The 27,180-nt window shown below is 33.4% G+C and overlaps 1 protein-coding gene across 1 annotated transcript in view; it reads right to left on the minus strand.

The window, feature by feature from the left end:
• Nucleotides 1–27,180, minus strand: part of EYS (eyes shut homolog) — a 1,591,612-nt gene that overhangs the window by 1,483,106 nt on the left and 81,326 nt on the right. Inside the window, exons 3-5 of the mRNA XM_060115102.1 lie at nt 14,419–14,612; nt 13,130–13,257; nt 5,471–5,582 (exon numbers count right to left, since the gene is read on the minus strand). Of these exons, the coding sequence (XP_059971085.1) occupies nt 5,471–5,582; nt 13,130–13,257; nt 14,419–14,612 (434 nt within the window). The remainder of the gene's footprint in view (nt 1–5,470; nt 5,583–13,129; nt 13,258–14,418; nt 14,613–27,180) is intronic.

Consider the following 27,180-nt stretch of genomic DNA (forward strand, 5'->3'; position numbering starts at 1 on the left):
TCTGTCATAACATCAGGAAGCTATAAAGTATTTGGATAGACACAAACGAGTAATTGTGGTTCTAACTATGTGTATTAACTATTAAAAATAAAATAAAATTTACTAGTAAATCACTGAAAGTCTAAGGAAAAGAAATTCTGAATCATTGATCTGAGGCAGTGTAAATAGTATGTAATTGCATAGCGCCTATATTTTTACTTTATAATGTGCATAATACCAATCAGATTTTTTAATTTAGTGGCTGTCATTTATTCATGTTTATAAACATGAAAATTACAGTAAGTTTTTTTGCTATGAACTCAATTTTTTCAATGATTTATTCATGCATAGTGATTATTAGAAATCTATCAATTGTAAAGTAACAATTGTTTTATCATGAGGGTATTTATATTATTAATATTTAGAATGCCATTGACATTGTGAAAGTGCTTGATTAGAAATTCTTCATTACAATTTCAATGAGAAAGTTTACCATCTTTATGCCACTTCAATTAGAAAGAAATTAAATTGAAAATAGAGACATTTAACCCATGATGAAGAGCATGGCTTAGAATGAATAAGGTTCTGACCTATGGGCTTTTTTACCCCTAATATTGTCCAGCCTGTTGCATTTAATATAAACTTCCTAATCTTAAAGTGATTACAGGATATGCCTTATTCTTCATGACTTCAATTAAATGAATAATCAAAAGAAATAATTTTCTGATTATAATTTTAGTCTAATCTCATTAATTGGAGAAAACCACTGTCAATTTTTTTCCTTTTATTTTCCTATTTTCCTGTTTGTTTCCTTTTAGCCTATATACACATCTGTATAATACAAATATCATCCAGACCCCACTGGCCATCAAAACTCCGATCAATCTTGGTCTTTCCTTATATCCGGGATTAACATGGAGCTTCTCTGTGAATCTTCAAACCCTCTTCTCCACACTTCTCTCTTGTTCCCTGTTTCTCTGTCTTCATGTGTATTAATTTGTCCATGGACCACGCAGGTCACAGACCTCAGAAACTTCATGTTTCCATAAAAGTAATTCAAATATACCAGGGAAAGCTCATGTTTATTAAAATTTATAAAGTCCTAAATGATTATGGAGATGGAAGACATCAGACGCTACATCACCTTGTACCGTCTGACTCGCTCCCTCCCCTGAAGGTTATGCTGTCTGAAATACAAACTCTTCAGATGTCTGAACACTCTGGGAGGATGATTGCTGTAGGAGCAGAACTGCCATGACTGTTGACAGCCAAATTTTACTAAACATTCTGATTTGAGTATTTTCCAAAAATCATGATACACTTCGAAAGTATAGACTAAATTGGATGTATATTCTATTATATGGGTACATTATAATGTTTAGCTATTTTTTGCTTAATTTGATTACTTTTATTCTAAAATAAGTAACAGTATAGTGAATATTTCCTACATGTTTGATGTAATCTTGTTTCTTCAGGTATTTCTAGATTTTGCATGATTATAGATTGAAAACCTTGGGTACATTCTACTAAATTGCCATGCACTGGGTTGATATCAAGTTCTATTTTCCCTGTATACATGTGAGAATGCTGTCTCATTCTTCCATGTGGTATGGGAAGGACACTAAGGACCCCGAACAAAAGTCTTTTGACTTTTCTTGCACTTGGAGAGAGAAAGCAGGGCTAACAGTGGAGAAGTACTAAGTTGGTGTGCAGAAGAACTCTCAGCCAAGGCCCCTCCATGAGGAGGTCTCCCTAGAGGCTCCTGGGATGGTCCCAGCTGACGCCCTCACGACCCACAAAGAAATGGGCTTGGACTGGGAATAAAATGCATGTGAACATGGCTGAGGGTGGTTGGGGCGTGGCAGAGTGTCAACTACAACTCTTTCCAGGCAACTGTGGAGCACTGGCTGGGCACCCAGTTCAAGGTGGTCCACTTCCCCCACGAGGCCTGCCAGGGCAATTCCTCCTAATTGTCTAGGGTTGAGGGTGAAAGGTCATACATAAGATTTTGGCCTAGAGTGAGACTCTGCATGTCTCCTTAAGGCCCATCAATATTCCCCTATATATTTTTCATACATATGTTAATATATATACACAAGATATTTTTAGGTATATACAGCATTATAATTTTTGTATTTTTTTCATGAATTGAAATTATGCTATTAAAAATCATCATAAATTTCTTATTTTATGCCTTAAAGTCTAGTTTACATTAAATTAATATAGGCATCACCAATTCTTTTATTGGTATTACACTGATATATCTTTTTCCATCATTTTATTTCAGTAAAGACATTATATTTCAATTGTCTCATGTAAACAATAAACATCTGAATTATGTTTACATTTAATGAAAATTCAATTTGATAATTTTGACGTATGGTTGCCATTTTTCTATGTTTTGATGAGCAGAAGCTTTAAACTTTTTCAGTCAATTGGTTTTGTGTCCTTTGCTCAGTGAAAGGCTATGAGGATTTGCCTTTGTTTTTCTGCTTGTTTTTCTTCCCTAGGAGCTTAATAATTTTATCATTTATTCTTAGACAAACTCACTGGTTACTTTTATATATTTTTATTTTATAGATTTTTAATAAACAATCATGACATATATATATTGAACCCTCTTACTGCTATTTTTTCTGTCTTTGTATTTTATTTCATTTACTTATTTTTTTAGACTGGTAAGGAAAAGAAGGAAAAAAAAATCTGAGCTGTCTAGTCCTATGTCAAATTAATTAAACTTATAATCACAAACTCTCCCCCTAAGAAAACTCCCAGGCCAGATGCTTCAGTGGTGACATCCATCAAATATTTGAAGAAGAAATAGTCCATTATACACAAAATGTTACAAGTAATAGAGGGGGAGGGAAAAAATCTCCTGTCTTTTTTTTTTTGCAGTATGCGGGCCTCTCACTGTTGTGGCCTCTCCTGTTGTGGAGCACAGGCTCTGGATGCACAGGCTCAGCAGCCATGCCTCACGGGCCCAGCCGCTCCAGGGCATGTGGTATCTTCCCAGACTGGGGAACGAACCCGTGTCCCATGCATTGGCATGTGGACTCTCAACCACTGTGCCACCAGGGAAGCCCTCCACTAATTTTTATGAGGCTACATTAACACTGATGTTAAAATCTGATAAAGACACTATAAGAAAATTAAAGCACAGTCTTATTATTTTAATAGTTATATATTATTATACTATTTATTATGTAAAATTTAAGCATTCTTTATTAATATATGAATACAAGTATTTTAGTAAAAAGTTGAATACAGAAATAGATAAAATGTCTCAAGCCCAAGAAAGAGTTTTCTTAAGGATGCAATATTTACTCAGAATTCTAAATCAGTTACTATATTTCACCATATTAACACACTACAAAAGAAAAATGATATGATCTCTTAACTATATTCAGAATAAGCAACTGACAAAACCCACCACCATTCATGATACAAACTTAGTAAATTAGGAATCAAAGGGAACTTCTTCAATCTGATAGAGGCTATCTCCAATTATGTAAAGGTACAAGTGAAAGTCTGATTTCTTTCCCCCTAAAATTGTCAAATGTATGCACAGTTCTCTTCACCTGTTATTAGATATTCTTATCCATCTAATGAAGTATGTAAAATAAATAAAATATAAAGATAGGAAAAGTAGCAGTAAGTGGTTTGATATACATATCTCATGGCTATTCATTAAAAATCCATAAGTTAAAAGAAAATAGATCTAACCAGGCCAATAGCATTCCTTTCTTGCTAATATTTTATCTAATGGAAGTCATTAAACTTAAATTAGAATTACCAAAAAAAAAAAGAAAGAAAGCAGAGTCTGCAAGGTGATGAAAAGTTCAGTTTAATTCCTTAAAATAAAAATTCAAATTGGAGTTAGAGTCAATAACATACAGATAATTGTTGAGGTGCTATCAAAGGTGAGACCTCCAAGGGAAAATTGGCAGTGGAGAAAGAAAAACGTAAACATAAATGTCAGAGATAAATACTCAGAGACTATCTATCTTGAAACAAAACAGGAACCAAAATCCAAAACATAAACAGGATAATATAAAATATATTAAAACCAAAATGGGAGAGGCATTTCAACTAGACATTTTGCTACTCAGGAAAGGGTAGGTACATTGTAAAGGAAGAAGAAATGGTAATACATCTCTTGTATTGAACATAGATATTTGTAGTGTTTGCAAATATGAGTTCTGGAGTTGGAGTACTTTCCAATATGGCTCATCCGTCCCCATCGACATATGTGAACTTGAGGACATATTCAAAAGCGTAGTAGACATTTTATTTTTCTATATAATGAAATGAGATTTATGTGAATATCAAATGAGGTAATAACCATTATGATACACTATAATGCCAAATGTATTATAGGTGCTAAATATTATGTTCTTATACTATGTATTCTTGTATAGTAAAATTATAATACTTTAGGATGTTTGCAAAAGTACACATATATATTTTTCCATGGTCCATTCCATAAGCTGGATTCACATTTTTTTCAAAATATTTTATTAAAATATTTTATAACCCAGAAAAGTAGAGAAAATAATAAAATGAACAGCATGATCTTACCATCCTTATTCGCTAAAAGTTAATTTTTAAAAAAATAAAGCATTACAGATACATTGGAAGTCCTGTCTTCCCCATTTCACTCCCCAACCCATATCCCTATAAGTGTCTTTCTAGTAAAACCAGTTTGTGTAAATAACTCATGTGTTTATACTTTTGCTATAGACTATGCAATCATAGTAAATATGGATTTGCTTGTATTTCAAAATTTTAATTAATCATTATCATAATGTACATACATAATTTTTCAATAATATTTTAAAATTCAACATTATACTTTGATATTTATAAATATTAATACATGTTCACTATTTTAATCATTCTTTATAATCCCATGGTATGACTGTGCCAGGAGAAACTGATCCATTTTCCTATCCATAGGCTTTAGTTTGATTCAGATATGGAGTGAAAATTTTTGTACACATCTCTTTCAGTACAAACATAATTGTTTCTCCAATAGACCTGCCTAAAAATGGAACTTCTGAGTTGTAGGATATGCCTTACCATGTGTAGCACACACACTCTGTGTTTGTAAAGTCATTTTGAAAACTACCCCCACAAATAATATATTTTATACCCTAATAACTATGATACAAATTGTATTTCCCATGTGGCTCAAGAGCTGAAGGCATTAGTAACTATGGTTTTATATATACAGACATATCACCAGTACTCAATTAGTTATATACTTATTTTATAATAAATACACTGACTAGAACACTTAATAATGTCCTCCCAACATAATTCTTATAAGTTAAAAACCTCTAGTACTAAACTTTATATAACTCATATTTAAATATACAGAAAAGGATATATTTCTCTGGCTTATATTAATAAAAGCATTTGAAATAGGGACTGACAGAAGCTGTTGCATTTTGAGGTGCTAAGTTACTTTGCCACGTACTAAATTACTTACTCTGAATCGGATTATATTGAAACACCATCCTTCATTCAGACAGTTGATGGTGAAAAGTCTGCAGCGGTCAGTTACTTTCTCAGAGTTTTTTCCAGTAAATCCTGTAATACAGCTGTAAGTGCATCAGTGTAAGTAAAAAAAATACTTGCAATTTAAATATTTTCACAGAAGTCTATTAACAGGCTGCCCAAAATAATAATGCTTTATTTAAATTACATACAACATTTATTATCAGATTATGCTTTCAATCATTGATTTTGTCCATGCATACTTGTGTTCTTTACAAAGAAGAAGTTTTATTTGTTTAGAGGGAATTTGAATAAACTACATCTTCATTGAATGGTCTTAACATTACCTTTTGGAGATGTAAGAGTAAAATCAATTTTGGCCTAAATGGATTTTTAACAATAAAATATAGGTTTTAGAAAAGTATTGGAATAAATGGAAGCATTATTGAAATGTGAAAAAAAAAGCAAATGAGGTTTCTAATGTCTAGTAGAGCCATTCTATACTGATGATATGGTCTCAGGAGTTAACGATGACACACAGGAATTTTAGACATATTGTAAAGAATGGTCATAGTTGGGCCAATTATAAGGTTTTGTTTTTTTCTTTGTTAGTTGTCCTAGTTACCATTTTTATAAAGCAATCTTGTAGTGTCAATGCCTGACAACAAGGTTTTTTGAGTGTAATCTAAGTGCCTGATATCAAGCTTTGGATTGCCATGGCATCCATGTCATACATCCACCTGGAATAAACATATTGCCAGCTGTGTGATGCCTACTCGAGCCTAGATGAGAAGCCCGGCCTCACGTACCCTGGAGCTCCCCTTTTAGAGACCCCTGAGTGACCCAGGTAACTGGCCTCTTAAGTGAGCCCACCTTCGCACCTTACCCTTCCTGTTCCCAGATTCTCACTGTTAGGGTTTAAATTCACCAGTAACGAGTGACCCCACCCTCAACCCCAGTAAGGCAGAGAGCCCCAGGCCCTCCTCTCTCTCTCTCTCTCTGTGTCTTTCTCTCTCCCCCCCTTGTTACAGGGCTGTCAGTGCTGGTGCCCTTTACCCTCTGGGCCCTGTGAGTATTATCAGGACTTTTCTTTTAAGTTCCCTGATGGTTGCTGCTGAGGTGCGTCTTGTAGTCATAATAAGACCCACAAGAGCCACCCCATCCAGAACATTAGTTTTCTTTGGGGAAATGTCCTTGGGGGCTGCCACAGGTAATGCAAACCAGGTGAGGGCCCCAGGCATTCCTAGCCAATGGCATCACTATCTAAAGACTGAGACAGACAGGAAATCAATCTGGATTCCAGTCCACTGCAGTGCATTAGCTACAATCAATAAGGTGCTAAAGAACATACAGTGGTGTTCGGGCTTTCTTTGCCTTCACTCTCATTAATTCATGAGAAATATTCCAGTTAGTAAACTTCTGTTATCGAATGAATTGGGCACCAAATCAAATGATAATGTGTCTCTCTAAAGTACACACTAGAGAATTACGACCAAAAATTATACTTGTTAAAACCAAGTTGTTACAAGCTGAGTTAATAATAAAATGAATTGTACCATAGAGTCATTATTTTAAATTTATTAAGTACACTGTATAATTTCATAAAAGAACCAAAGGCCACATTGACACAGTCCAACCAAAATAGCATCAGTAAAACACTTCAGTAATTCCTGCTGTTTGAGGCTCAGCTTTGTACTCTCACCTTGAGAATTAAATCATACCTTCATCCATCAGGAATAACCATGCATTTTTTTTTAACATCTACAATGTACCAGCCACAAGGTTAATTATTTTCACACATTTATTATTTTCTAATTCAATTTTCATAATTCTTGTGTGATATTAATTATTACCAGTATGATATAAATGAGGAAATATATTCAAAACAGTTAAGTGAGTTGCTTTGGTCATATGACTAGTTTTAGAGCTGTTATTAAAGTATGATTTAACTTTAAATGTATTGTACTCTTCTACTCCACTGATGAAACCTGTGAAGATATGCTTACCTTGCTTCTTTTATCCTGATGAACTAACCAGAGATCCAGAAATCATTCCAAGTACCACTTTGTTATGAAAGGTATCATGTTCACCTTTTCCTAATTGGGATGAAGATGGCAGAAAGAGAGAAGCAACAAAATATCCTAAAATTGTGATGAGTTTTGGCTATCTTTTTTAAATTTTCCTTTTAAGTGTGAATGAATTAAATTGGCCAAGACTAGCTATCAATACACTCACTTGTATTTGTATTATTTTGGAGTATGGTTTTAAAAGATGAGAGCCAGGGCTATGAATTAAATGAAGAACTAATATTTGGTCATTAATGAGACCAGGTTGACAGACTGCTAGATGAAGATTAGGCAACAGAATCTCTGAGAAAGATGTTTCTAAACAATCCAGGGCTTATTGATCATGAAAAATTGGCCCCAAATGTTAGCATTATCATTACAGACCAAGAAGGAAGCACCAAAACACCATCTGTGACCCTTGGCCCAGGGAAGTTTACCCCAAAGGCAGAGAAAACCCACAATGAGAAAGTCTTCCTGTTGAGTTTCAGGTAATCAACTATCATGTGCCTCCACTCCCCCCACGTCTCCCACCCCCATGGCTTGAAATCTAAGAGAAACTCCAGAATCTCATTCACAAGGAAAATGACATCCTCATAACTCAGCCTGAGGTCAGGGAAATAAAAGACTTAACTAGTATTCTTAAATACATGATATGATGATCAGGGAGTGCAAACATTTAAATCAAGATTTGTAGGGTGTGCAGTTACAGTTCACGATGAATAATAAAAAATGACCATGTGAAATGTGTCAAGATTAGATGGAGGAGGAAAAAATATATATATATAAAATAATCATCAAAGGATTTAAGCAACCAGGTGGGTGGATTCCCAAGATGGATGTTGAAGTCATCAAGAAGGATGACAATAGTTGTAGAGAAAAGGACACAAGCCAGATGCTAGAGCCATGGTGGGTGATGGACAGGACTTGAGAGAAGAGGAGATGCTTGAAAGGAGCCTGGGGACAGAGAAACAGAGTTAGGGAGAGAATGATCTACGGAATAGCTATGTGCTAAAAATAGACAGGCTTTTGAGGGGAAAGAAAACTGTTCTGGATACGGCAACAATGGCAAGGCTGTCTACACAGTTCCTCAACAGATGTACGCAGGTTGTGGGTGAATGGATAGAGCCACCAAAGAAAACTCCAGGTTTCAGCCAGAAAAAGAAAGGAAGGAGAAAAAGAAAAAGAGAGTGTGGTGTTGGAGAATTTGCTGATGGCAAATGAGATCCCGAGGACACAGCAGAGAATATTGGATATTGAAGTGTTAGAGGCTGTACAGAGCAGTGGGGGGCTAAGATTGATTTGATCAGGTATGAGCTGGAAGACTTGGAGGTTACAGGATACTAATTCAACCTTTATGTACATAGCTCTCTACTAACTTCTGTCATTATGCTTTATTAGTTATTATTCACAGGGAAATTAATAGGTTCAGGACTAAGAGAAGAAAGTATACATATATTCTCAAAATGAAGCACATAGGGGGCCAGATTTAAGGATGACTTCTGTCAACTATAACAGTCCCTGAAAATATAAAATTATATGAATAAGTCAGAAGGTCCTCTCCATGAAGAAATGTCAACAATGTCCCAGATATCTTCAGTTGGAATAGAGTTTATAACCATAATCTGAAATTTTAATACTGTGGTTAAACTTTAACAATTTTTTTACCATGTTAAATTTTAGAATGATTTATTCAAAAGGGAAGGTTAGCCTTATAAATATAACTATTGATTTCAAGGAAAGAAAAATGTAGCAACCTAACTTTTGAGATATTTAACTCCAAGAGATTGATGTTTCCTGTTAGTTAGGAATTATTGGGTGACCAAGTTCCTCATCCAAATGTGTGATTGCCATTTTTAAAAGGATTTTTCAAAATTAATGTGAAAATATAACTTTATTATTTGTTGAAAGGAAATATGTTGACCTATATATTTCTGTGTTATGATGTTCTATTTCAAAGTCACAGTGCATGCTTAATTAGGTTTACTTGTGACAGACAATGAAAACCCTAACCCCTCCCATGGCTGTTGTGGAGAGACATCATACAGACAATTGAAATGCTGAAACTGACGTGAGAAAAAAAGCTAATACACTGAGTTGACACTTAAGCAATGCAAACGATAAATGCAACTCTGAGTAGGAAACAGGAAAAAAAAAAGCTGAGAGAATAAAATAGAACATTATTATACCATGAAATATCTTAGAATTTGAGTGGAGAACATAAAAAGTTTAGAAAGCAAAACCGTGTATATATAACATAATTTCTGATTTTTTAAAACCATAGTACTTATTATTATCTAGTTTATGGTGTCTTTTACAAAGATAACTCTCAATAAATATTTTTTAAACAATTGATTTTTAGGTTGGAAAAAAAATGATGTAAGAGAAAGACACTAGTTGGTTGCATTACTCTCTATTTCCTGATTCGTGTTTCTTCATTTTGTTCTGAATATTCAGAACACAATCACCTTTACATTAGACAATATTAGAGTCACTGCATTCAGTAAATATTAAAATAGGTTAGTGTGTGTTTCTCTGCGTGTGTACTCATGTTTGTGTGTGATTGTGTGATTGCTTGTGATGGCAGTATCAGAACGGTGGTTCCTGACACTCTTCAAAGCCCTCGTGTGGTTTGGTGGGACATGCACTCCCATCCCTGGCATGTAGTGGAGAATGTAGAGTACTGCTCTCTCCAGTTATGATGCCCTGCCCTCCTCTGTCCTGTGCCTTCAGCCCCCAGCCTCCAGCAGAGAGCTAATCAGGACCTGGAAAGCCTCACTGGAGGTGTGCTGGGCAGTGCCCTGAACATCACCTCTCACATAGGGAAAGGGGACCCCAGAGACAGCATCTTCAACATTGTCTTTGGAGGAGTTTCCGGGCTATGCACTGAGCTCTTGACAAGCCTTCACACCCCTAACTCCTTGCCAACACTGGCAATTGCCCCACTCGGATCTAACTTCAAGGCCATAAAGGTGAACCTCTTATCACCATTTACCATGGACATCTCAAGAAGCCAGAGGATTCTCAGGAAGTAATTTTGTTTCCTCTCTCATCTGATCATAGTAATTTAGACCTAGTCCATACGTTCAAATAGAGAAACTGATAGCGTCATCACCCTTTTGTTCTCCTCTCTTCATTTTACTCCTTTCCAACCCCACACTTTTTTTTTCCCCAGATTCATAATTAAAAAAAGTAAAAGCTTGGGTTGAGATGTGTGGATGAAGTAGGCGAAAAAGTGTAGGAGGATTTTCTGCATTGATGCTGTTTGAACTCAGATCAGCCTCTCTGGAGAATTTTGTAGAAATGCACATTTGCAATCCCCACCCCAGACTGACTGAATTGGAAACTCTAGGGGTAGGGAAAAACAATCTGTGTTTTAAACAGTGCTTCAGGAGTTTCTAATGCAGCTAAAGTCTGGTACAGCTAGTGTGAGAATCACTGTTCCCGAAACACATACCTTCTAATATAACAATGCACAGATAAATGTTTAACTAAAGGCATTTAAGTCAAAGGGTGTTTTATTTTCTCATTATTTTCAGTGGTTCTCTTAATCTCCTTTGAGAAAAGAAAAATCGCTTTCAAGACTATTTTTTCATTGTTTCAACTTCATGTTTTATTAGCTTATATTGATCATATGACCTTTACTTCATGTGAGTCAAAGTTAGCAACTATTTTTGCACTATCATTGGTGAGTTTGGGAGTGGGAGAATCTGGGGGCTGGAAACTGTTTTGTGTTCCCCACATTCTTACTGATTTCTGAAGCTTGGGTTTTCACTCATCACTCAAATTAGTCTGTGTTATTTCTGCCCTGTGAATAAGTTCTGTTTTTACTCTCCTGTCACTTTGCTTATCTTTCACCCTCTTTTAATCGGTAGTCTAATTTAATCAATAGACGGGACAATGTTTTTAATTAAGTAGATTCAAGATGAGTGAGCACAATGTATATTGTGCTCAATGTAAATTTTTAAAGAATGTGAGCAATCTCAACAATTAGAATGCATACAGTGACTCATATTAATTTCATGAGTAAGTTTACTTCGAAGTTGTTACAACTAGTTACCTATTTGACATATTTCATCCATCCTAGGGAAAACTAACTTGAATTTCTATAACTTTCATCCTAGCTAAAACATGCTTTATTAAGCATTCAAGATCAAACTCCATCATTTTAAAATTAAATATATTAATTAATAATATAACAGCAAACTGAAGGATGACAACAATGCTTCTAGTTATCTAGTTTTCCTTTTGATGATAAAATTTAAAACAAAGCCTTCTAGACAACTAGAATAATGCTAATAATAAAAACCAATAAAAGCATCATACTTGATAAAAAATAAACATATATGAATGCATATTTACTTATATTTATATAATGCTATCCATATTTTTATAGTTGATCACTTTTCTAAGTAGACTCACAAATATACTAGTCCTATAAGGCTCAGAACTATAAATTATAAATTAAAAAGCCAATATTGTTAAAAGGATAATAGCTGGATTTATAGGTAAGTTAATATAAGATTGAATGCATCCACAGATTTGACTTGATGGGTTGGATGTTCTAAGATCTTGATATATTGAGGAGGTTTCTCTCCAATCGTTTTTGAAAATGTCAAATTTTAAAAGCTTAATATGTTTTTTAACTTTGTATTTAGATTCTTTGAAATTGATGAAAATAATGTCCACTGTACATCTATAATACACATGCATCTATGATATACGTGCAGGGTTTTTTTCAGTGTGCTTTTAAGGTTTTCCTGTACCACAGCTTTTATGTTTTTAATTTATTTTTTTATTCAAACAGAAAGTCACAAAAATTATAATCATCCTCATCAGTTCACTCAGTCCCTACCACAGCTTTTAATTTTCGGCTTTTATGGATATTCTAGAAGTTCTAAGCTTGTTTACTGCCCTTCAATAATGCCTAACAGAACTTTCTTTAAGCAGATAAAAGTCTAGCAAGATAAAAGTCAAGCAAGTGTGAAGAGTACAAATTGCACTTCTTGATGGTGCGAGAAAGTAACTATAAAGCTATTTAAAATGGTCTAAAGTGATAGGCCCAGATAACTATCTTACTTCTGTCATTTACAAATTGGTAATTTTTAGCAAGTCTTTATTTAAATAAGGCACTGTTTCCTAAAACTTTGCCTAAAGATCCAAAAGGAAAAGTCTCAGCTGAGGTCTGTGAATTGCAGGAAGAGCTAATGGGTCTATACTTTCAAACAATAATAGCAAGGATGTATGTGTACAGTAGAACTAATACTGTGGGCACTTACATTATCTCTTCCTTCTAGACCTTCAAATATGATCCAGCTAGCCTATACGTCTTCATTACAAAACAAAATAGATGTTTTAGGATGGTATGCCCAAATTATGATTAAGAATTGCTCCAATATTTATTTAAAACCAATGCCACAACATTTAAACATTTCATAGAAAAAGCATTAACATTTTTCTACTTTAACTAGAAATAAAATATTATAAGCCATTAAAATTTTTAAGCTTAAAACAGAACATTGTTTTATTTTTGTCCACAGGATTTAAACTTCATATATTTTTGTTTAAAAGTAGGAAGTTAATTATACCTGCAATGATAATCTTTCTCATATTTCATACTTGTGGCATTAATCTTGCAAGGAAAAGCATCCAGTGGTGTTTGAATTTGCTTACAAAGCTTGACTGTACATATTGGTGAAAACATGCACATGATATCCTAGAAAAGATTAAAATGTATTTTTTACAAAAAAAATCTGTATATCTCAAAGATAATGAAAGGATTCTTACTTACATGGGGAGAGATGGAAATTATTTTCAAAAGCAGGTAGTAGAAGTTCTCACTCAGTGCAACAATGGGGAAGATTCTATTTTTCAAAATGTCCCAACATTGGTTCCCATGTCACACACTCTTCCTACTACCTTATTTCAACATTCCTCTATTTGAGAATTGGGGCTATATTTACCCCCTTGAGTGTAAGCAAGCTGTGACTATGGGGAAAGGATGCTCTGTGACTTTCAAGGCTAGGTTTAAAAAGGCCCTACAGAGTCTGGTTATCTGGGAATGTTTGGAACCCAGCCACCATGTTGTGAGGACACACAAGCCACACAGAAGAGTTTTATTTAGGATTATGGCTGATAGTTCCAGCTGAGGATGTGGTTGACAACCAGCATTGACCCCTGGACAAGTGAGTGAGGAAATCTTTTTTTTTTTTTTTTTTTTTTTTTGCGGTATGCGGGCCTCTCACTGTTGTGGCCTCCCCCGTTGCGGAGCACAGGCTCCGGACGCGCAGGCTCAGCGGCCATGGCTCACGGGCCCAGCCGCTCCACGGCATATGGGATCCTCCCAGACCGGGGCATGAACCCGTATCCCCTGCATCGGCAGGCGGACTCTCAACCACTTGCGCCACCAGGGAGGCCCAGGAAATCTTTAATGTATGAATATTAATTCATATTATGAATTCAAATATGAATCTTACCAAATGAAGGATTGTCATTTGTGGGAACTACTAAATTATTCCCTAGTCTTATTTATTTAACTATTAAATAAAATATTAAAATACAATAATATAAAATAATCAAATAATAAAGAAAATATTTTAAATAACTAAAAAATGAAAAGTTTACAAAATTACATTGTTCATAAAGGAGAGTTCTGTCAGAATAACAAAAAATAAAATTGAAGAGTGTTTTTGAGATTGGGGTTTCTATTTAAAATGGGAACAATAAAAATAAGCAAGTTAAATACATTTTCTGAAGTTCCTGAGTTTGAAATTGCAATATGTTAATTAGAAGTTTAATTATTTGTACTTTTCAAACAGCTTAGTAATGGTAAAATATATTTTAAAACCACTCCCTTGTATGTTAGATTCAGACTTACCGGTAGAATATCAGTGCAGTCAGTAACATTCTCACATGGTTTTGGTGAACACTCATTGACATCGGTTTCACAGTTTTGATTGAGAAATCCTTCTGTGCATTCCAAAATGTAAGCTGAGCTTTTATTTTGACTAATTTCTCCTTTCCAACAAGACTGAGAAACACAGTGTTCCATTGACTCCTCACAGAATGGACCTTAAAAGATGACACACACACGGAAAGAAAATATGAACATAGGCATGTACAAAACTTGGTGTAGAAAAAGTCTCTAGAGTTCATGAAATCTTCTTAAACATTTATAATGGTATAATTTACACATAGAATAAAATATTTGAGGATTTTTCATGCACGTATCACTACTTTTACTCTTTATTGCCAAAGAGCAATTCAAAATATATATAACATTTTTTTTACTCATTCACAAGTTGGCAAACATTTCAGTTGTTTCTACTTTTTAACATTTTTATTGAGATGTAATTGACACATAACAATCTTAGTCTCAGGTGTACAGCATAATGATTCAATGTATGCATATATTGTGAGATCGTCATCACAATAAGTCTAATTAACATTCATCACCACACACAGTTACTGTTTTTTTTTTTTTCTCATGATGAGAACTTTTAAGATCTACTCTCTTAGCAACTAACTTTTATGAGCAATTAATTCACTCACAAGTATTTGGGTGAATATATACTTTAGTAGCTCTTGCACAGATTCCTGACAGAGAAATTGCTGAGGTGTAAATTTATGTGTAACTTTTTGTTTGTTTGTTTTTGCGGTACACGGGCCTCTCACTGTTGTGGCTTTTCCCATTGCGGAGCACAGGCTCTGGACGTGCAGGCCTAGTGGGCATGACTCATGGGCCCAGCTGCTCCACGGCATGTGGGATCTTCCCAAACAGGGGCACAAACCCGTGTCCCCTGTATCGGCAGGTGGACTCAACCACTGTGCCACAAGGGAAGCCCTATGTGTAACTTTTTAAGAAACTGCCAAACTGTTTTGAAAGGTAGCTGTGCCATTTTTCATTCACACTATCAATCTGTGAGAGTTCCTGTTTCTCACATTCTTGCCAACATTTGATATTGTCCATTTTCTTTATTATAGCTCTTCTAGTGGTTGTGAAATAGTATCTCAATTCAATTTGCATTCTCATAAGAATAAAGATGTTGAGTATCTTCTCATATGTTTATTAACCATTTGTATGTCTTCCTTAATGAAATTTACCTTCATATATAGAGAATATTTTGAATTGTATTATTTATTTTCTTATTATTGAGTAGTGAGTGTTCTTTTCATATTCTGAATACAATTCTGTTATGATATATGTGACTTGCAAATATTTTCTCCTTCTGTTGCCTTGACTTTTCATTTTCTCAGTTAGTGGCTCTTGGATAGGAAAAGTTTTTATTTAATTAAGTCTAAATTATCAAATTTGTCTTTCACTTGTAACTTTTATATATCATGGTTTTGTTATAATATCTAAAAATTCTCTCTAACCAATAGTATAAAGATTTTCTCTTATGATTTATTAGATATTATTATCAATTTAGCTCATAATTTAGATGTATGATCCATTTGATTTTTTGCATGATGTGAGATAAGGATATGTTGTTTCATATATATGAATAACATGTTATTTTATATATATATGATTTTTTTACATGTTGATATATAATTGTCCAGGCAACATTTTTTTGAGAAGAATGTTCTTTTTTCCATTTAGTTGCCTTTTCCACTATTGTGGAAAAACAAGTGATCATAAACATTAGCTCACTTCTGGACTCTCAATTCCTTCTCATAAGTCTATATACTTATCCATATGCAATAACACACAGCCTGGATCAATGCAGATTGATAGTAAGTTTTGAAATTTGGCAGTCATCAAATTTTTCCTATTTTTAAAAATTTTCAGCCCATATAAAGTTTTGTATAAGCTAGTCAATTTCTTCAGAAAAGCCTCCTGGGATATTGACAGGGATTTCAATGAATCAATAGGTTAAACTGGGAAGAATTACCATCTCAAAACTATGGTGTTCCAGTCAATGAATATGCAATATCTCTCCATTTGTTTAGATATTCTTTCATCTCTCTCCCAATGTTGTATAGTTTTCAGTTAAAGTCTTGTATTTAATTAATTACATTTATACCTAAGCATTTTATCCTTTTGATACTATTATAAAGGAAATTTTTTTAATTTAATTAATTTTTAATTAATTTTTGAAATTTTGTTTCTAGTATATCAAAATACAATTAACTTTTGCATTTTATTTTGTATCCTGCAAGCTTTATAAACTCAGTCACAAGTCTGGTAGTTCTTTTTTTGCATTTCTTAGTATTTTCTACATAAGAAATTATGAAATCTGTTAATAAAGGTAGTTTTACTTCTTCCTTTTCAATCTGTATGTTTTTTTAATCTATTTTCTCCCTATCCAAGTCTGCAACATCCTATACAACATTGACTCGATAGTGAAAGTGGATAACTCTGTGCTGTTCTTGTTCTTAGGGGAAAATCTGCCAGCACCACTTCATTAGGGTGATATTAACTGGACAATTGTCATAGATGCTTCTTATCAGGTCGAGAGAGTTTTGTTATTTTTCTAAGCTGTTTTAGAGTTTTTATAATGATTGTGTGTTGGATTTTGTCAAATGGTTTTTGTCCTGGTTTTATGTGGTTTTGTCCTTCATTCTAGTAACATTACTGTATTTTTAGATGTTAAACCAATCTTGCATTCTTGGAGAAAATTCTACTTCTTTAGAGTACAAAAACATGCTTTTTGTGTTTCTGGATTTGCTTTGCTCATATTTTGTTAGGGATTATCAATGTATATTCATAAGTGGTTCTCTTACTTGTTTTTTGCCTGGTTTTGGTATAAAGGTAATATTGGCCTCATAAGATGTGTTCAAAAGTCTCCCCTTTCCTTCTATTTTTTGTACATTTCATAAGGATTATGATTAAATATTTGGCAAGTCTGTACCAATTTTCTATTTCTTCTTGAGACAATTTTAGTAATTTGTGTCTTTCCAGAAATTTGTCCATTTCATTTAAATAGTCTAATTTCTTGGCATAATGGAGTCCATGGTATTTCCTTATAATCCTTTTAATTTTGAATGATCATTATTTATGTCCCCACTTTAAATTCTCATTTTATTAATTTGTGTCTTCCTTGTTTATTTCTTGGTTAGTCTGACTAAAGATATGTCAGTTTTGTTTTACTCAAAAAACAATGTTTTTTCATCAGTTTTTCTTATCCATTTTAACAATTTCTCCTTAATCTTACCATTTCCTTTCTTTTGTGTGTTTTGGGTTTAGTTTCTCTTCTTTCTCTAGTTATTTAAGGTAGAAGCTTAGAATATTGATTTAAGACCTTTTACTTTTTTAATGTAGGAATTTAGAATAATAAAATTACCTGTAAACCTTATTTTAACTACATTTCATAATTTTTGATATGCTGTGTATGTTTGTATTCAATTGTAATTTTTTCTTTGACTCGGGTTATTTTAGACATTTGTTTAACTTCCAAATATTTGAAGTTTTCTCAGAATTTTTCTGCTGTCAATTTCTCATTTAATTCTGTTACATTTGGAGAGTGTGTTATCATATAATCTTAATTCCTTCAGATTTATTGAGGCTGGTATTGTGACCATGAACATCTATTTATATAATGTCAATCAACAGCAGAGCTGAGTACTCCAATGCTTGCACTGGATGCAACGTGAGAGTGGGAACTTCCTGAAAGTCTGTGCCCTAAGGAAGGCATTTGTCTGCCTCTAGTCCTCACCCTGAGATCATGCGAAAAGACAAATAAAGTGTTGATGTTAAGGTCCAAGTCTGGTAGCTCCACTGCAGCTTCCATGAGACCAGAATCAACGTCTGTTTCATTGCTGAGCTGAGGTGTTTGTCGGATTCTGTTTAGCACTTTTCCATTAGGCACCTCCTACTGGTAATAAAAAAAGTACCCGAGGTATTGGCCTGACATCCTTGCCATATCTGTTAAATCCTGGATTTCAAAAGCACAATTTACTCTTTTACTCCTTGTTGGGTAATGAAGAGGTCTTTGGACAATTCATACTTGCTAGGGAGAGTTGAAAAGGGAAATATTTGACTTCCTACTGAAAATGGCACAGCTGGCCTCCAGAAATTATCTACTGAAGTTTAAAAAAAACATATTTGTACTTCAAGTTCATAAACCTTGTCAACAAATCACTATATAACCGAAGGCCAACAGTATACAACAGGTTCATTTAAAAATCTTCATATAAAACTCATTCATTATTATGTGAACAAGAGCATCAAGAAACATTTAACTACAGAGAATTAAGTTACTTAGCAAGAGCATACAAACCAAAACAAAAACCAAAACAAAAAAACAAAACACTTAGAAGATATGCTGTTAATTGATTTGAAGTTTGAATCGTGTGCCAAATTCTAAAATATAAAGGCGTAATAACAGTATAAAATGTTGAGTGACCACACCACTGGCATTATTATATTAAAATAACTCAACTTCTATTTTGAGCACATGAAGAAGAATGAACATGCATTTCTCAGTGGTGTGATATATTAACATATTATCCTATTAAATATTTGTAAGAAATAACATTTAATTATATTTAAGGCATCAGTGTTAATTGGCTCCATGGTAAGAAACTAGCTGAATGACCCTACCTCATATTTATGTAATGCTTGGCATTTCCATAGCAGTTATATCCATATGATTTGATAAAATCCTTAAAGACAAACTTGGAATTTATAAAAGGCCATTATTATCCAGTTTTAGAGTTGAATTTTTTTAAGTAAAAAACTAATTTTGCTAGAGGTTGAGCAACTTGCAACATATCACACAGTTGGTTAATTAATGGCAGATTAATAATAAAAATATGTGAATTCCACCTAACCCTATTATAATTCACCACAACACATGCCCACTAGATCAGCTCTGTAAAAAGGGTAGAAGACGCATATATTACTTCATTATTAGCATTAGTCCAATATCCCCATTCTAGGATACATCATATGTAAAATATAAAAAGACATAAAAATAAATAAAATATTACTTTGGCTTCTTGTACAAACAAACAAACAAACAAAATTTTCCCTATTTATAAATATGTCTCTGTGGATATTTGTAGTGGCAGTTTCCAAGGTAATCCACAGGATAAAGTAGTGAACAGTGAAATGTGCATTTTTCAGCACTTATTTTGAAATAATTCACATCAAGTTGCAAAGATAGTACCAAGAAGTGTTGGGTACAGATACATCTTATAGAACTATAATATAGTATCAAAACTAGCCAATCATGGGGCCTCCTGGGTGGCGCAGTGGTTGGGAGTCCACCTGCCGATGCAGGGGACGTGGGTTCGTGCCCCGGTCCGGGAAGATCCCACATGCCGCGGGGCGGCTGGGCCCGTGAGCCATGGCCGCTGAGCCTGTGCGTCCAGAGCCTGTGCTCTGCAATGGGAGAGACCACAACAGTGAGAGGCCCACGTACCGCAAAAAAAAAAAAAAAAAAAAAAAAAAAAAAACTAGCCAATCAACATTAGTACAATGTGTGGATATGGTTCTATGTCATTTATCACATGTGTAGATTCAGGTAACCATCACCTCCTTCAAGATACAGAACTATTTCATCACCACAAAGACTTCCCTTATGCTGCTCCTTCATAGTCTCACTTGCCCTTAGTTGCCCTGCTATTTTTAGCTACTGGCAAACATTAATTTTTTCTCTATCTCTATATTTTTGTCATTTCAATCATATTATGTAAGTAGAGGCATACAACATGTGGCTTTTTGAAATTGGCTTTTATTTTTCTAATTATAATGCCCTTCAGAGACTCTTAGTTCTATGGACTTAGCTTTCCCATTGGAAATTTAAAACAAACACTTATACAAATTTGGTGTGAAGTAGCAGAGGATGAGGACACACAACCAAAGTGGACAGAAGTGACCCAGGAGATACTGAGGAAGTAGTCAGCAGCCAGATTGCCAGCTGACATCTCGTTAAAGACAGCCACGATTTTTGGAACTATGTGGTGGAGACAGTAAAGCTCATCTGTTATTCCAAAGGCTTCGAAGCCATCTTTATATGCCACACGTGTTCTAGCCAATGAAATCCTAATAGAAATTCTGGGTGTTCAGTCCAGGTCAAAGCCTTTCCATCTCTCATCCTTTTTGCTCTAGCCACTTGGAAGACACATGTTCCATTTGGTGACTCTAAAATATCCCAGAAGCTTGGATTCCTGAGTCACTACTTGGGAAAGGTCTACCCTGAAGAGACAATGGATTTCCAATGACTTGGCATGAGAAAATCATTGGGTTAAGGTGTATTTGTTGAGTTAATGTAATCTAGCCTAGCATGACAACTACAGAATATTTTACCAAAACTGGGATTTTGCCATTATGGGAACTTCAAACTTTTGGTATTGGTTTAATGAGTGGTGGGCAGCAAGGAAATGTGAAAGGCTGAAAAGGTGATGACCATCATTACAAAGTATCACCTGATGTAATTTGAGAGGGCTTGAAATGCCTGCTTATTCAAGGTATAGCAGAAGAAGTTGGAAAACACAAAACTTAGTAGAATGATTCAGTTGCTATTAACTGCTTTTGATAAGATAATAAATGAAAAATATACACTAGAGACTACTTGCATGCAAATAAAAATATTGAGGAACAATATTAAGAATAAAAATGAACTATGACTATTTGTGGGCACAGTTTGATACAGCCTAGAATAAACTGGTTCTATTTCTTCAATGTATTAAAGTGTTTGCATGAGTCTGTATGTGAAAATAACCCCCTTTATAGCAAAATATGGAGCATTAAAAAAAAAACTGTTCAATGTAAAAAGAATTACTGGAGGGTAAATGCAAAAGTGGGTGATGCATCTTTTCATTTTAGTCTTAGCAAGATACATATATAGCCATGTACACATAACATACATAACACAAATAATTTAAACTAAGACATTAAGTAGCAATCTTATTATATCAATCTAAGTAAATTTTACTTTAATGGAGATCATAATGGGGTTTCTATAAAGCAAACTATCTCCACTATCCTAATAAGGTGCATATATCCATAAAAATCACAATAAATGGAAGATCATTTTAGATGGCCATGTTTTATCATGATTTCAGTAAGTTCTTTTGGTCAGTCCTCTTATTGAGTGTCAAAAGTTTCTAAAGCAATTCTATATAAAGTAATGCACAGCAGTTAGTTGAACATTTTAGTCATGTAAATTCATGTACTTTCATGTAAGAACGAAGCTATTATACTCTAAAGATAGGCAAGAAAACTGAAGAAAGACAGCTAACTTGTTGACTCCTGTTTATTACAGCTTTAAGACTTTGTCAAGATGAAGAACTGCTTCAAAATAAGAAAGGATATTTGATGCAAATATTTAATATTCATACATGTTAAAAGTTATTGTGTAAAAGGTTGATATTTAGGTGTTTCAGATAAATGAAAAGAACTATTTAAGTTATTAATTTTATGCATGCTTTAACAAATACCATTTAAGTACTCTTACTATCATGTTATTAATTCAATTTCAACAATGCATGGCATGAAATTTTAACAGTTAAACATATTAATTTTAAGTTCCTAAAGTGTGGCTCTCATTACACTGCTGTTCTACTCAGAATCCCAGAATTGAACCCACAACCTATTGCAAGGAGCTGAATACTTAATATTTTCCTTTGCAGCAAATATCTGCATTATTTTGGACTAAAATCCAGACAGTAATTATTTTAGACTTTGAGGGTCATAACCTCTCTTAAACCACTGAATTCTGCTGTTGTATCATGGAAGCAGCTATAGACTATATGCAAATGCCTGAGAATGACTGTGTCCTTTTGCTTTAATTTCTTTGATAAAAATGCACAGTTCTTTAAAGCACTTTATTAGTATTAATTTAGCAACTTTATAGTGTAGACTTTGTCATTATCCCATTATTGTACACTGAATGTTTATGCCTCACAAATTCATATGTTGAAACACATTAATTAAATTAATTAATTCATTAATTTAATTCATGTTAATTAATAGATTAAATCTATTTAATTCATTTTAATTTAAATTATTTAAATTAACCTAAATTTTAATTAATTCATTTAATTTATTTGCTAGTAAAGGAACTACCTTTCCAATTAAATAACTGCTTTTGAGCAACAAAAAATTGATATTAATAAAAAGGAAAGGAAACAATATCTGCCACTAATTCTAAAAGTGTCTACCTCAAGGTCACAATTAGTGTATCTCCAATTAGGTAGGAGAGTAAAGCCTTTATAAATCTAATTCCATTTTAATGTTTAATCAAAGCCTTAAAGATTTGAACAGAGATCTGTTTAATCTCTGAATGAATGCACTTCAACACACAAGTAACAGACAAACTTAGACGTTTCTCTGAGAAACTGAGAAAACAGAGAAATGAAATGACACATGTGAAGAGTCAGTATTTCAAAAGGAGAGTTAAAAAATAGGGCAATCACCAGTCTGGAGCAGAGATACTGCTAGAAGGAAAATACAATAGAAGTCTACAAATCATGATTCATAAAATGAGATTTTTTAAAAAAGAAAAATTCAAGCCAAACTTTTAGTAATTCTTAATAAAAGTGAGAGAATATGTCTACTTGATATTAAGAATATGAAAATGGTTATACATGTATATTTGATTATATGTATTGAAAGGATAATAAAGTATAATAAAATAGTTAGCAATTCTATGTTAGGAAAAACTGAAAACTGAAAAACCTATCTACCAAAATCATCACAGATAGATACAGAATTGCTGAATATACCGATAACATAATATATAATCTGTAAAGAAAATAATCAGAGAATTATCTTAAAGGACACCTAGCCTGAATTTTCTGAATTTTTAAAGTCTGTCAAACTTGTAGAATTAGATTCATTATGTTCTAGAACAGCCCTGTTCAAAGAAATGTCAAATGAAATTTGAAATTTTCTAGTAACCACACTTAAAAATATAACAAAGCAAGTGAAATAAATTTTAATAATACACTTAATTTACCCCAATAAATCCTAAATACAATTATTTCAACCATCATCTGAATAAGGTATTAACAACGTCACATTTTACATTTTTTATACTGCACCTTTGAAAACTAAAGTGGAAAAGTGTGTCCTTTCCACTTATTGCCATAGGTGGCTTGTGTCTCTCATTAGATAACACATTTCTAGAGCACAGAAAAAATGTGAATCTTCCAATCTCATCTCAGAAAGCTATTCTGAACTTGAAGGCAAATACCTTACAGAGCACAGCATTAAATTTCAGTTGCGTGCCTAAAGATGGAAGAATCTTAAGTGAAATATGAACAATTAAACTTCATTATTATTGAAAAGTAGTAGTAATAAAATACAACCGAATTAAGTCTTTTTTAAGATTGAAACTGTTTAGAAAATCTATGAATCTAATATCACGTCAATAGAAATAAGATCTTATAAATCTGAGGGACATTGAAGTTAAATGGCTCTATGAATGGTCATTTCAATAAATTTTGTAGAAATAATTAGATATTCTCACACACGCACACACACACACAAAAAAAACCTCCTAACCCTTATCTCCACATCTCATAAAAATAACCATCAATCTAATCAGATTTTTTTTTTTTTTTGTCCACACCATGCAGCGTGTGGGATCTCAGTACCCTGACCAGGGATTGAAACTGAACCCTGGAAGTGAAAGTGCCAAATCCTAACCACTAGACTACCAAGGAACTCTCAGATTGTATTTAAATGTGAAAGGTAAAACAATAAAAACTATAGAAAATAAGATTTCTCAGACACAGTGGAATTAATTAAATTTTCATTAAAAATAAGAACATCTATTAATTCAAAGACACCACTTAAAGATTGGAAACTGAGTAAGAGAATGGGAAAAAAAACACTTTTAACACTGATAACTAGCAAATTCAGAGGATATTAGAAATGATTACGAATGAATAAAAATATGTAAATTATACATATGTGTATATATTATGATTATATATTACAAAAACTCTCTAGATACACATACATATATGTATATACATAAAGCAATCAAAAAGAACTTAAATAGGTTTTTCACACACAAAAAATCTAATTACCAATAAAGTTCACAACACCCACTCTTATTAGTTGATATAGATATAAAAATTAAACCAAAATAAAGCACTGCTATGTATTTGCAAGAGTGGCTGTAATAAAATTGGGTGACCTGCAGAGTGATGTGTGCTTGTATAGAAAAGGGAAATTTCATACATGCTAATAGGAGTGTAAGTTAACACAATCCCTTTGGAAATGATGTTTTATTAATTACCAACATTTAACAAATATATAAAACATGACTGCAAAGTATATAGAGTGTATACACACTATATATAGTGTATACATATATACACATATATAGGTGTGTATATATATATATATATATATATATATACACACACATACATATACATACATATATAAATATACATATATATATACACATATATATACATATACATATACATATACATATACATATATATTCTTATAAAGAAACCACAAGAGACTAGTGCAGGAATGCTTATACTGGAATCATTCATAAGCGTCTCAAGTTAGAAATTGTCTAAATAATGAGAATATACAATTAAAAAGCATACAATCATACATTTATCTAAATGTAAACTCTCACAAACCATATGAAAATAAAAGGTTAGACAGAATAGAGAACATAGTGAAAAATCCCAACTGTATAAAGACCAAATGAAGGAAAAGAAAGCTAAATTATAAACATTCAGGAGAGTCTCTATCTTTGGGAGTCTAGGGTGGGGGATTATTAGTGGGAAGGGGTGTGAAGAGAGCTCCTGGATTGTTGGGAATATTTTAGTTCTCCGTCCATGTCCTAGTTATGTGGGATTTTACTTTGTGAGAACTTTGTCTTCATAACATTACATGCAATTAAAAAAAATATGTAATTAAAAGTACATGTGCAAAATTGAAAGGAAAATAACTGATTAAAAATAAGTTCTATTATATGTGACAGGAAGATGTTCTTTCTTTTTTCTAGGTGTTTGCTTGTGTTATTGGTAATCAAATGTTAGCCAAGCTCAAAATCACTGGAGGTTTTGTGAGTACAGATTGCTGGACCTCGTTTCCAAAGCTCGTGATTCAGTGGGCCTGCGTTTGATGCCCAAAATTGAGAATTTTCATTTCCAGTTACTTCCCAGGTGCTGCTATTGATGCTGGACTCCACATTATCAAGCATTGACTTTTGTTTTCTCTTTGAACTAGACTTCCCTCCACCCTTATAGTCACCCAACTGATTCACCCTTGCATTCATCCAGGCCCAGCCAAGTCACGAAATATGTTTACCTGTCCCCAAACATGACCCCAACCTTCTGTGCTTCCATAGTACTTTCCTTAGAAACTGGCCTATCCATTTTATTTCTCTGTCTAGTTTTTTTAATTTCTCCACTATTCCTTGGGGTTTATTTTAATCCCTAGAATTATTTTTCTTTTGTCTGTTGGATAAATAAATCCCATCAATTTCCTGCATGGTTTCAAATTTTTCTTTTGGTTTCTGATGCTTCTTTTCTTCAGTTTTCCCTATTTCAGTCAAATTTAAGTCCAGATTTCTTAGGTCTCCCTTCCTCCTGTATACATAATATGTAATGAACTGACGAAACTTGTGCCCTGGCAGCCTCCCACACTACTAACCCAAACCGAGATTGCAAAGGTTTTTCTTATATTTAAAATCTCACTTGCCTCCTTACTGACCGGGGACACCATTCCTCTCAGTAAATTGCCAGAAAATTAATAATCCATTGCGCCCTGCAATGATTTTATTTCTATTTTCCTTTTCCCTTTTTCTCATCTAACCTTGCTCTTAAGATTTATCTAATGATCTCAGTTTTTCTTTATTCTAGCTTTACTTTCCACAAAAACACTTTCACAGAAAATAAATACTTCTCCTGTGCTCTTCACCCTATGCTTTCAGAACCAAAAATTCCTTTGTCATGTCCTTTCCCATCTTCTTTTTGGGCCACAAAAACCTGTTTTTAATATACAATATTAAATAAACACATTCATCCTGTTGTACTTGAAAGCTATGTTTCTATGTTTTAATCAACAGTCTCTTTTATATTTCATCATATCCATCTATTTTTATGAATCAGTACACAATTACAATTTTTAGAGGAGATGCTTTAGGGAATATATCTCAATTCTATAAATGCTTTGGAATTTTGTTTCTATCACAGAAATATTCAAATACTTTGATATTCGGATGATGTGTTATGCATTAATTTAGGTGTGTATAGATAATTGATCCATCACATCTGTCTGAACATTGCGGAAATATTATGTCTTCAACTGCTCTCTGCCTTTCCAACTTTAAATGCATATAAATTCCTCTACATTATGGGAGGGAGACACAGAGGAAGGAGGTATGGGGATATACTTATATGTAGAGCTGTTTCACTTTGTTATAAACCAGGAACTAACACACCATTGTAAAGAAATTATGCTTCAATAAATATGTTAAAAAATCCTCTACATTTTCTGCTAAAATGTAATTCATGCCAGGAAGGTAAACCATAAATAAACTTACAGGTTGTTTTTTTCTTCTTTGTTGTCTCTATATCTAAGAGTGTTTTTCTAAACGTTTATAAACAAAGAAAATCGAATGGCTAATGTCATTTAATGTGCATTTCGGTTACAAAGCTCTGTTTTTTTTTTTGTTTTTTTTTTTTTTCTTTTTGCGGTATGCGGGCC

Source organism: Mesoplodon densirostris, chromosome 12 (genome assembly GCF_025265405.1).
Source record: "Mesoplodon densirostris isolate mMesDen1 chromosome 12, mMesDen1 primary haplotype, whole genome shotgun sequence".
In the NCBI taxonomy this organism is placed as follows: Eukaryota; Metazoa; Chordata; class Mammalia; order Artiodactyla; family Ziphiidae; genus Mesoplodon; species Mesoplodon densirostris.